Source organism: Ursus maritimus, unplaced genomic scaffold (genome assembly GCF_017311325.1).
Source record: "Ursus maritimus isolate PB19 unplaced genomic scaffold, ASM1731132v1 scaffold_16, whole genome shotgun sequence".
Taxonomy (NCBI): Eukaryota; Metazoa; Chordata; class Mammalia; order Carnivora; family Ursidae; genus Ursus; species Ursus maritimus.
The window spans coordinates 4,568,729-4,581,073 of record NW_024424008.1 but is presented as its reverse complement, the minus strand read 5'-3'; the positions used below and the strand labels follow the sequence as shown (position 1 = coordinate 4,581,073).

At 43.6% G+C, this 12,345-nt stretch overlaps 1 protein-coding gene and 1 long non-coding RNA gene across 2 annotated transcripts in view; both read left to right on the top strand.

Annotated features, from left to right (window-relative positions):
• The first annotated feature begins 48 nt into the window (after positions 1-48).
• Positions 49-6,027, top strand: LOC121102846. Its single transcript, XR_005834944.1, has 3 exons — positions 49-412; positions 975-1,161; positions 5,656-6,027. It is a non-coding gene; the product is annotated as an uncharacterized LOC121102846 (long non-coding RNA).
• Positions 6,028-6,653: 626 nt separating this feature from the next.
• Positions 6,654-12,345, top strand: part of TRIM66 (tripartite motif containing 66) — a 46,222-nt gene continuing 40,530 nt past the window's right edge. Inside the window, exons 1-2 of the mRNA XM_040631315.1 lie at positions 6,654-6,698; positions 6,800-7,106. Coding sequence (XP_040487249.1) covers positions 6,654-6,698; positions 6,800-7,106 — 352 coding nt within the window. The remainder of the gene's footprint in view (positions 6,699-6,799; positions 7,107-12,345) is intronic.

The following is a 12,345-nucleotide window of genomic DNA, read 5'->3' as shown; positions in this document are numbered from 1 at the left end:
AACCTTTAAGGCCCACCTTATATTCTGCTTCTTCCCAGAACACTGAAGTCCACAGTGATAATGGCCAAATACACCCTGCAGTTTACAAAATGTATCTGCCTGAGAGGTCAACACTACCAGCCCCATTTTGTGAATAAGAATGAGAGAATTGAGGCGCAGAAAGTTGAGTGACATGCCAGAGGCTGCAGAGCTGCCAAGATACAGCAGCTGGACCTACCTAGTCTTCAGTCTTCTCTTTCCAGATCTGCTTTTACCTCAGTGACCACTCCCTCTCTGACCTCACAGCATTATGGTCTTCATCAGTCCTTGAGTCCTTGATCGCATACTGCCTGTGACCAGCAGAAAGAGGGGCCTTGAGAGTGGGAGCAAGGCCTAAGAAGAGATCACCCCCTATTTGAATCAAAGCTGGCCAGTAAGTGCACAAGAGTTGAACTGAGCTACCCTTGGGAACATGGTCTGTGAATGCAGGTAAGCTGGACAGAGCTTTGGGAATGAAAGGTAACCATCAGGTGTCCTGTAAGGAGGACCTAGAGCAAGGACCAAGACTCTGCAGCGGGTAGAAGGTAGGGGTCTGGGTCACAGGCACTACTTCTGCGCAGTTTTGCCAGGTTCCATGGGTATAGAGGAGCTACACCCTATCCCTCAGGCCATCCATCTGAATGGAAGTCCTCCCTGAGTGGGCCAACACTCTGTGTTGGGTTCTGTGTTCACCTACCATTCTTCTCATTGGTGGTTTGATCTCCAGGGTAGAGGGCATGCCCTGGGTGATTGTCTGGCTCTGGTTTCTAGCAGGTTCCCTTTCATTCCCAAGGCAATCCTATAGTTTTAACATAAGGCTCATGTGCGGTTCGTCAGTGTATGTCAGTTTCCCTAGGTTGACTAGGTCTGAGAGAGCAAAGTTTGAGTTCTGTATCTGCAAAGTTGAGTGGCATTCCAGACATTAGGCATTTGGTGACCTGTCCTTCTGCACTCAGGCACACGGAGCATGACCCTGAGACATGACCTCTGAGAGGCCTGCTTCTCTGTGACATCTCTTCTGAAGTAGAGCATGGCCTTGTGACATCTCAGGCATTTGGGCTCCCCCAGACAGTCAGGGCCTGAGAAAATACCTGTGAAATGAGCAGAAGGGAGATGATGCCAGGCAGCAACCTGGAGAGACAGGTAAATGTGATCCTGACCTTTTTGGTACTCCAGACCTTTCTCCAACCTGAACACACCCCCACCCTGAAGAGGGCCCTGTGAGCCCTCTTTCTTCCTGTCCGCTCTGGGTTCCCGAGTTTCTCGGCAGTCCTTCAGATAGCAACCCCAGCATGGGTGGGTCCAGCCTTGTTTGCTTGCTCTCCATCTTTAGGTTTGGGCATTAGGAAATATTATCTTGCTTTCCTTTTTCAAGTAGAGGATTGCTAATTTAAGATGGGAAGAGCCAGGGTTTCTGTTCTTTTCGAGTGAGAATTCTAGAAATCCAAATTTATTTCAGAAAGGATTTTAAAAATTGCATGTAATAGAAAAGCCAGTGAAACATTAGAGAAAATGTTAAAAAATATAAGCATCTTGAATCATAATACTTTACAATGTTGTTTTTATGTCTGAACATTACCTTTCAGCTCTTGTCTGCTTGGAGGCCTAGCTGCCTAGAAAGCTGCTGACCGTAGCACACAAACCCTTTTGTATTCTGCTTTTCACTTAATAACGTGGCGTTTCTCTGTATCGCTACCTGGTCTTCGTGGTTATTATTATTAACATCTTAAGACTAATTTATCTTCAGCAGGTACTGTAATTTACTAAGCCGTTTCCTCCTGTATTTTGTTCCTTTGTTGTTGTTGCTGTTCTTATTGTGTCCTTTGCTATTAGTGATGCAATGAACATTTGTGTGTATGTGGTTTTTTTCTTCTATTGAATAAGTTGTCTAGGGTAAATTCCCAGGAGTGAGATTGCTGTATTATAAGGTATGAACATTTTTATGATTCATTTTATGCTGTTTTCCCCCCAAATGGATTGTAGCAATTTATACACCAGCAGCATGTGTGGTTACCACTTTCAACTACACCAGCCTCGGTTTTTTTTGTTGCTGTTGTTTTTTGTTTTGTTTTTGTCATGGTTGTTTTTTGCCTCCATCAGTAGTTGTTGATATATGACAATATGGCATTTAGAGGAAAATCCATAGGACCATAGGGTTGTCTTTGGCACAAAGTAAAAATAATCTAATTTCCAGGAGTCTTTCCATACTGTATGAATAGATTTTTTAAAAATATCATGGTACTACATGGAAAATACATTCCTAGAAGTTTTATTGGAAGCTAGGGTGGAAAACCTCACTGCCATTAAACTCATACTAGCAAAATGTGGAGAGAGGAATTCTAGGATCTTGGAGGGCAGATTATCCAATAGTGCAACAAGGAAGGGCTTAAATACTTGGGTTTTCATACAATTTCAGATGATAAAATTAGCAGAAAGAACACATAAGTTTGGGTTCCTTTCCCAGCTAGCCAAATGATATTGAACAAACATCATATTCTTTTTGGATCTTAGTTTTCTTGTTTGTATAATGAAAAACGCTGAGATTCATTCTTTCATTTTAGAAATATTTATTGAATGCATGCTACGTTCAGACACTATATATGCGTGCCAGGCAGTGAGGGGCAGGAACAAGGGTGAGCAAGAAGGACTAAGTCCTGTCCCGGGACTGTGTCCAAACAGACAGGAGACAGGTACTCAGGTGATATGTCACATTCAACACCGGCCAGCTTGAGTGGATGTTCTCTCATTACTAGTGTGTGTGTCTGCATATTTTTGCCTGAAAGCAGTACTGCTTTGATGATCATTTGTTCTGTCTTACCCATGCCAACAGTCTGTGGAAATTCGTACTCCCAGTGTGGTATGGAATGATTTGCTCTGCCCTTCCTTGGCCAGGTTCTAGAAACCCTCGGATCAGGCTGTGGGGTGTTAAAAAGAAAGTGATTTGTGAGCAAGGTAATGTTATACGTGAGGTTTTCTGTCCTTTCAGACTTTCACGTGATGTTTCATTTGGTTCACATTTCTTGGGGACTTATAGCAGAGGTCACAGGCTGATGACTGGTACATTTTATTTGACTCATGCTGTTTTCTCATGTTTTAAAAATGTAATTAGTACCAGCGTTTCAGAGTTTAAGTAAAAATTTGGACTTCTGGCATTTTGGAAAACTAAGGCTTGGCAACACTGGACCCACATTCTTTTCGGTGGAGCACTTCACCATACACTGGGCCCCCGTAGGCATTTGAACTTGCTACCCCTGGCTTAAGTACGTTCTGCCATCCTCTATCCCCTTCCCCACTTCCAAGGACATAGGAAGGAAAGGGAGGAGCTAAGGGGTAATGAAAAGCAGCCAGAGGAAGGGGATAGAAGAGAGTTCTTTGATCCTCCCCCTCCACCTTATCCTCAAATTGGAGACTCCGTTGCTTGGCTGTGCCTTTAATTTAACCTTTACCCTCATAGAGTTACTAGTTGCTATTCTAAGACAGAAATGAAATATTTCTTTATATACTCATCCTGAGTAGTGCCCACTGGTGTTGGAAAGCCATGCCACCTCCTTGAATCCCCAGAGTTGTTATTTAAAAAGTGCCGTCTGTAGACGGATGATGGGGGGGGGGATGGGGGTGGTCCCTGAGACTCTTTCACAAGTGTCCACAGGGTCATAAGTATCCACAGCATCACAAGTGTCCGCAGGGTCAAAACCATTTTCATAGTAATTCTAAGATGTTATCTGCCCTTTCCGCCGGGTCGGCATTCGCCCTGGTGGTGGCAAAGCAAAAACCAAAGATGGCGTGAAAAAGCCAAAGACGCCGGTGCAAGTCATTGTATTCTTCACTGCCAGGCATTTGCAGAAAAATAGAAAGGAAGGGAAGAGAAGGGAAAAGCCTGTCTCACTTAGGAGTGTCCCTGACGAAGCAGTAAATATTTTACTACACTTCAGTCCTTGAATACACACGTTTTTAATCTTCTCTGTGAAGGAACTGGAAGAATGCAGAAAGCACTTCTACTTATCAAAGTGAGGGCCTGCGCTTGTGCTGTAGTGTGAGTTGCAAGCTGAACTAGACTGTTTTCGTTTGTTTGTTTTCTTTTTTCCTTTTTTTTTTGGTAAGACACCAGTTTTACTTGAACAACAGACAGACTGCGATTTTTCAGCCTTGGGAATTCGGCAGGTATTTTCTCAAAAATGAAGTGAGCCTGTCATTTCAAGGAAGAAACCTGAAAGTATTTGTTACCAATGATAAAATTAGTGTTTCTAGCAAACACTTAGAATTCTGGTAAAGGTATAGCTGAGTCTGACATCTTGCTCATGAAGCATTTTCCAATGAGACTCAAGGTGATGTGAAAGAGTGTGATGTTTTGTTATTGTCCAATGAAACGTCAATGTTTGGAGCACCTGCATAAGTCGTTGAACCAGTATTTTCCAAATGGCACGTGCTTGGTGTTATGTAATGATGCCTGGGTGAAAGAGCAGTTCACAGTGCAAGATAGGCCAGTGGATTTTAATGTAACAGGGTGAAAAATGTTCACTGATGTAGTTTCAGATTCCACATTACGACCGACCTTTGAGAAACTACCACTTGTAGAATCAAAGAATGTCCACAATTACCTGATAAGGCGATTAAAAATAGTCTTATCTTTTCTGACTGTACAGCCCCGTGAGGCTGGATTTTCTTCTTACATTGTAAACAAAACAACATAGAGCGGATTGACTACAAAAGCAGGTATGGGATTCCAGTTGTCTCCTATTAAGACAGACATTAATGAGGTTTGCAAAAGGGAAAAATGATGTCACTTTTCTTACCAAATTTATTTTTTTTGAAAATAGTTAATTTTTTCCTAAAAAGTGTATTATTCAGGTTGACATTTAATAGGTTTATTGTTTTTGAATGAATTAATAGTTTTAAATTATCTCAGTTTTCATTTATAAAATGGTAAATCGTAGTAGATAGAACCCACATAAATAAAATCTCTCGGGGGTCCTGAATAATTAAAAAATGTAAAGGGGTTTGAGACCAAAGAGTTTGATATTTTCAAAGTCTAATGAAATAAACTCAGCCACACTTTAACCTTCTTCCTTATTTTTTGGTAAGATTTTATTTATTTACTTGTTAGAGAGAGAGCGCACAGGTTGGGGGAGTCGCAGGCAGAGGGAGAGGCAGGTTCCCTGCTGAGCAAGGAGCCTGACGAGGAACTTGATCCCAGGACCCTGAGCCATAGGCAGACGCTTAACAGACCAAGCCACCCAGGCATCCCCACACTTTAACCTTCTAAGACAGACTGCTCTTACCTCCACAAGTCTACCATGCTGCCCGCTGGGAAATAAGTGCTCTTAGAGCCCCAGACTGATCCATTATTTTATTTAGTGACATTTTGGTGGGCCCCCAAGCAGCCTGGCCTCTCCCGGCCCTGTCACTCTCTGTCTTGAATTGGTTTGGCTCTCAAAGACTATGGACTGAAATGAAGGTTCTCTCAAATCTGCATAAATACAGAGCTCCAGATTTGAATTAAATGATTTTTGTTTTCTTTCTCAAGTACAAATATAAAACCAGGTACACTTCTTTTGCTCTTATACAAGTATAAAACTGAATACAGTTTACAAGTTATAAAAAACCAAAACAAATTAACAATACTGATTTCATTTGCAGATGACGTGTTGCTAAACTGCATTGCTAGTACGGCTTGAATGTGGTGTTCCCCGTGTTCCCAGATTTGACCAACTGCCACTGCCATGATGATGACTGAATTTCCCCACCTCCTTCCTCTGTTCCAAGTACCGTGAAGCAGTCATCGCCCTGTGCCACGCCGTTCTTGAGCCTCCACATGGCAAGAATGCATCATTTACATATTAAGTCTGCCCCTTTCTCTCCTCGTTAGCCTGAGACAAAGTAATACAACATGGTGTGCATTAGCTCCTGAACTCTTAGCACTGCCTCTAAAAGCTCATGGTGGTGGATAAGAATATTGATACATTAGGGCGCTTGGGTGGCTAAGTCGTTAAGCGTCTGCCTTCGGCTCAGGTCATGATCCCAGCGTTCTGGGATCGAGCCCCACATCGGGCTCCCTGCTTGGCTGGAAGCCTGCTTCTCCCTCTCCCACTCCCCCTGCTTGTGTTCCCTCTCTCGCTGCCTCTCTCTCTGTCAAATAAATAAAATCTTTTAAAAAATATTGATACATTAAAAACTTCTTATCAGAATGAATACTAATGAAAAAAATACTGGAGGGAACTCATGAAAATATGTGTGTGGACCTCAGCTTGAGAAATATTTCAGTAGTAACGGGTGAAGTCTGATTTTGAATTTGAATTTGAACTTTGCTGTTTACCATCTGTCTTTGTACAATGACCCAGCCTCTCTGAGCCTCAGTTTCCCCAGCCTGTCCCTCATGGCTTTATTTGATTTGTAAAAGTATCATAATGCTTATCTCCAAGAGTAGTTGTGAGAACTGAGTCAAAGCATAGGAAGGACCTGGCATACACTTGACTCTTAATACATTCCTTCTCTTTTCCCCAATGAAACCTCGGCTCAAGCTTGCCCACTAATAAAGAGAAGCGCAGGTAGATGTGGGATACTTCTGAAGGCAAACAAACAGTGTAAGAAGCATACCACCTAGCAGACTTCTGCTGGCTTTGCTTTCTGCAGCGGAGATGCTGGAGACTGTCTCTGGGCTCAAGGGAGAGTGCGAGGCTGAGGCCTGCAGGCTGCAGGGCACAAGTCTCCCGCTCTCTGAGTCCTCCAGGACCATTCCCCACCCAAAAGAAATGAGTCACCGTGCTTTGTGCTTCACTTACAGGGAGTGGAGCTTGCTCGCTCTACACGCTGCTTCACACCTGAGGATATCATCGGAAGACCCCCGGTCCCGGGCACGGGCATGGGCACCGATATGGGCATGAGCTTTATGGGGCTGCCACTCATTGACCAGAAACATGGGAGTGGTCAGATGGAGGCCATGGTACAGACCTGCTCCGTGTGCCGACAGGACCTGGACGATGTGGGTGCCCGGTTCCTACCCTGCCAGCATTTGCTCTGTAAAGACTGCTTCCAGGGCTTGATCCAGGAGCTGAGGCAGGTGGCCAAGGTTCTCGGGACTGTCCCAGATGGTAAGTACGAAAGTATCACCAGTTCCCCTCCTTCCATATAACCGGTCTCTTCCTGTTTCATAGGAACTGAATTTCAGGTGTAGAAAGAATCAGAATTTAAATGCCCAAGGGATACTCATTGCCGAACACAACTCTTTGGGGAATCTGGGAGACAGAGCAATCCTCCTGATGCCTGCTATCTCTATTCTGTAAGCTGGGACTTTGCAAGTTTGGGATTTCTTTGAGTTGGTGGCAAACTGAGAAACCTGGAAAGGTGTTGATTCAAGGGTTGGCTGACTCCCCAGATGGAGAGGACACTGTCCTGAGTCACTAAACTTCCAAGGCGGAGGGAGAGCTACTGCCCCCCTAGGACTGGCCAGGAACTGACTTTGAACAGACACGGGCTAGTGAACCATTCACCAATTAAGTCGCTGCCAGGGGGGAGGAGCTTGCGTCTTGCTCCTGAATATCAGGTTTCCTAGGGAACAATCTCATTGAGGACTGTGAGTCCTTGGAGATGTGAACCAGGTCCCTCCAGCTCAGCATTCTAGCACGGGCCTGTAATAGAGATGCAGTCTCTGTTGGACGAACTTGGAGGTTGGAGGATGAGAAAGTCAGACAAGTTGAGAGCGTTTAGAAACATCTTCTCTGTTTGCTTTGTTGTCTGCAGTATTACTAAAGTGATTTGTAGCCCAAGGCGAGGTGCCTTGAGGCATTATAGCGGTGCAGCTGTCTTTATGAATTTGGGGCCCTCTGAACCTTTGGGCAAACTGTGTGACCTCCCTGCGCTCTTTTGTGAATCTGGAGCACAGAAAAGATGACCTAGTTTGATTTTTAAAATTAATATCTGATTTTTAAACTTAAATTTAGTCCTTCCTTAAACTTTTAATTTTAACTTATGTGTCTTCCTCTATTTATAAATGTAGCAAATTTTAACAATCACTTTTAAAGGGGTTTTTATTAATATTTGAACATATTTACAAATCTAGCTACTATTTGCTTTTATAAATTAAATGTATTTTATTTTCTTTTTCAGTATTTTGGTTGTCCATCAAATAAATATTCCTAGTTAAAGGAGACTTGGAAATCTAATAAGTTAAATTTATAAACATGGTGAATCTTAAATATGTCTTAAAAAGTTCCAGCATTGTTGGGTGAATATCCAGAATATATAAAGGCCTTCTGCAACTCAACAATAAAAAACAACCTAATTTAAAAACGGGCAAAGGACTTGAGTAGACATTTCTCCAGACAAGAGATACAAATGGCCAGTAAGCACACAAAAAGATACTCAACATCACTCATCTTTAGGGAAATACAAACCAAAACCACAACAAGACACCACCTCACACCCATTAGGATGGCTCCTACTACGAAGAAAGAACAGAAAATAACAAGTGTTGGTGAGGATGTGGAGAAATTGGAATCCTGTCCACTATTGGTGGGAATATGAAATGGTACAGCCTCTGTGGAAAACAGTATGGCCATTCCTCAAAAAATTTAAAAATAAAATCAACATATGATCTAGCAATTCCACTTCTGGATATATCCAGAGAGAATTAAGTAATTAAAAGCAGGGACTCAAGGAGATATTTGTACACCTGTGTTATAACCACATTATTCTCATGGCCAAAAGGTGGAAGCAATCCAAGTGTCCAACTGACAGATGAATGGACAAACAAAATGTGGTGTATACTTACAGTGGGATATTATTTAGCCTTAATAAAAAAGAAAATTCTGGCACATGCTACAACATGAATGAACCTTGAAAACACTATGCTAAATAAAATAAGCCAGTTACAAAAAGACAAATAGTCTATGATTCTATTTCCATGAGGTACCTAGAGTAGTCAAAATCATAGACAGGAAGTTGCCGGGTGGTCCCAGGGGCTGGGGGACGGCGAGGAGCGGGGAGGAATGGAGAGTTGTATGATGGTATAGTTTCAGTTTTGCCCACTTTTTAATTGGGGTTTTTTGTTGTTGTTGTTGAGTTGTAGGAGTTTTTAAAATATGTTACGGGTACTAGGCCCTTATCAGATATATGATTTATAAATATTTTCTCCTATTCCATGGGTTGTCTTTTTGTTCTATTAATAGTGTTCTTTAATGCACAGAAGTCTTTAATTTTGCTAAGTCCAATTTATCTATTTTTGCTTCCATCGCCTGTGCTTTTGGTGTCCTAACCATGAAATTATTGCCAAATCCATTGTCGTGAAGTTTTCCCCCTGTATTTTCTAAGAGTTTTATAGTTTAACTCTTGTGTTTAAGCGTTTGATCTCATTTAGGATTCTTAACACGAACTAATATGCATGTCTCAAGGCTTTGTATGGCTCTAAAGTCAGAAAACTAAGCCATACAAACGCCTATTATTAGAATCATAGTGTTCATTCACCAAGTTATTCTGAGTATATAATGGAGAATAAAACATAAGCTTCGGTGTCAATATGTCTGGGGATCTGAGTGTGAGTTCAAGTCTGCCTGCCACTTAGGAGTTGTGCAGCTTGGGCAAGCTGTGTCGCCTACAACATGGGGATGGTGATAGTAATAATTACCTTAGATGATTGTTAGGAAGATTAAATGATCACGTACATGTCTAACATTCTGTACTGCTCATAGGAGATAGTAAGAAGCTGAGAAACTTGAGAAAATACTGTTATTTAGAACTTTTGAAACTGAAGTGGAAAAAAAATCAGTCTGATGTGAATATGCTTGATTTGGAATAAGAGAGACAATTTCTTGAATATGTGGCATCTTACATTCTTTAGTATGTTCTATGACCTGGCCAGGCCATTATTACCTTCCATATTTGCATTTATGGGTAAAGAGTAGAATCAGCTTCCGTGACTACTTGGAGATTTTAGGACTCTGTGCTGTGTGGGTGCTCACTGAATGTTTTTGGAAGAACTGAAAGAATGGTACCCAAATGAGCTGTCTCATGGAAAGGAGCACTGTTGTCTGTCTCTGGTTAGTCTAGTGAAAGACCCAATACCTGAACTGGATTTCTGGTCTGTAATTTGAGAAGCCATGCTTGGGATTCTGGTTCTTTGGAAAGAGCATTTAGGACTGCCACTTTGTCCAGCAGAGTAGGGGCACAGACTTGCTAAAATGCTTATCCTATTTCTGCCAGTCTGGGGTTTTCAAAAGTAAAATATGGGAGCAGCTAGAGAGGAGATGGGTAGAGGCTGAAGAATAAACAGGGTTCCATAGCATCAGTGCCTCCAGCCGGATGGGCCAATAGTGCATGGGGATAAGTCCACTTCTATGAATCTAGGCCTGCTGGTTGCTGGGCAGAGCTGAGCGTTGCTGTGTGCCTGGGCTCAGGGGTCGTGCAGCTGGTTTTCAACTCTGATCCCTCAGGGGGACCTCCCCAGGCCTGCACTTCTGCACTGGTGCCTGGCACTAGGGGAGGCACCTGATTTAACTGGACTGGGCCTTTCATCTCTACCAGCCCACAGCCCAACACAGAACCTGACAAGGATGGGGGCTTCAGTGAATATTTATTGAACAAACGATTGAATCAGTGAATCCGCAGAGATCTCCCATGGCTCTTACCTGGAAGGCAGACGGTTCCACTTGTGACGCTCCCCTGTCTGTTTCTCAGGTTGCAAGATCAAGCAGCTGCTGGTTGGCAGACACTATACTTGGGGTACTTGTGCCTGTCTCATCTTTTTAAAACCTTGCAACAACCCTATAATTAGGTATTATTCCCATTTTGCAGATGAAAACCCTGGGTACTGTGAATATGTGAGGTCTAAGGTCTAAAACAACTGGTAATTGCCAGGTCAGGTCAAACCTGTCTTCAGCGTTTGTGATGAGCACCGTAAGCACTCTACTCAGGGGAAGATTTCACCTGGAATCACTGAACAGATGGGGAGGCTCCATGGAGAATCTTTGAGGAAGGAACCAGCACTGCAGCCCGAGTCCTCAGGTGCACATCTTTAATGCGGCCACAGCCTCGCGGAGACTTTCCCCAGCAACCCTGTCCCACTAGGAAATGTGTCTGTATTAGGTCTCCACCTCTAAGGAGACCAGCTGGGCAAAGTTTTCCAAAGCTAGTGATGAGGACCAGCGTGAAGGCAGCAGTGTGCTGAGCACACATGTCTTAGCCACGCAGTGGGATGACTGGAGCTGCGGGCTCCGTGCAGAAAGGCTGGGTATGGGAAATGGGTGTACTCAGCCAATGAGAGCCAATATACGTGGGACTGTTTGCTTTTCAGCCTAACTGGAAATGGTCCCAGGTCCAACTCTATGGGAGAAGTTGGCCACTGAGTGGCCAAGTGATACTTTAAATAATATAGCAAGCTCTGCAGGGAGTGGACTGCCTGAAACTGACATTTACTACGTGCTGCAGTTGTCTTCAAAATTCTCAGGACTCCTATAGCTCTAGTTGTTGTTTTAGGGCAGAAGGGCAATTGATTAGATATTTCCTTCCCCATGTAAGTAAAAGGAACATTCTTTTTCCTTTTCAACTCTACTAAAAGACAAATCCTAGCTGAGAGACCTTGGTTCTGATATCAAAGTTTTAGAATCTACTTGTTTAGTATCTTACTTTTCCCATTATCGATGTGGGTGATGTGAGAGATGTGGGCAGAGCCCTGGTCTGGAAGTCACGGCCCCTGGAGCTCAGTCTGGACTCTGGCACTAACTGACTGGGCAATCCTCTGGCTTTCAGGGCTGGACTTGAAGAGCTCTAAGAACACCAAATAACCACCATGGCCTCATGCTTCCTGATGCTAATGATGGGTGACAGCATGTCTCTTGTAAACCATAGATGCTGAAAGGGGGAGCAATCTCTGTCCCTTAGTGGGCAGGCCTTGGGACTTTGGGAAGATCCAAAGAGAGGGAACTGATGCAAGATGCTACAACCTCAGAGTCAGAGAAAGAAATGATGATCTTAATGAGAGCTCAGCTGGAGGGGCTCTAATGGCCTGGGGTGAGGGTGGGAGGCGGGGGGTGGGGGTGATATTTCAGCTATAGGAGCCTGGAAGGCAGGTGACTGCTATTGGCTCAGTCCAGGTGCTGAATGGTGTGTCCAACCATCGTGGGGTCTGTTGTGGGCAGTGACCCAAGTCTCCTAGGTGGAGGACAGGCAGCTGAGATGGACAGAGCTGGGTGTGCAGCAGGTGCAGAAGCTGGAGCTCCCGAGCCTATCAGCATGATGGCTTTTTAGTTCATGAACAGTTTCCTCACCTTAATTGGCTCTCTAGGGCCCTGGGAGTAGCACTGGCACCTCAGAACGGTACCTGTTACTGGGAGAGCA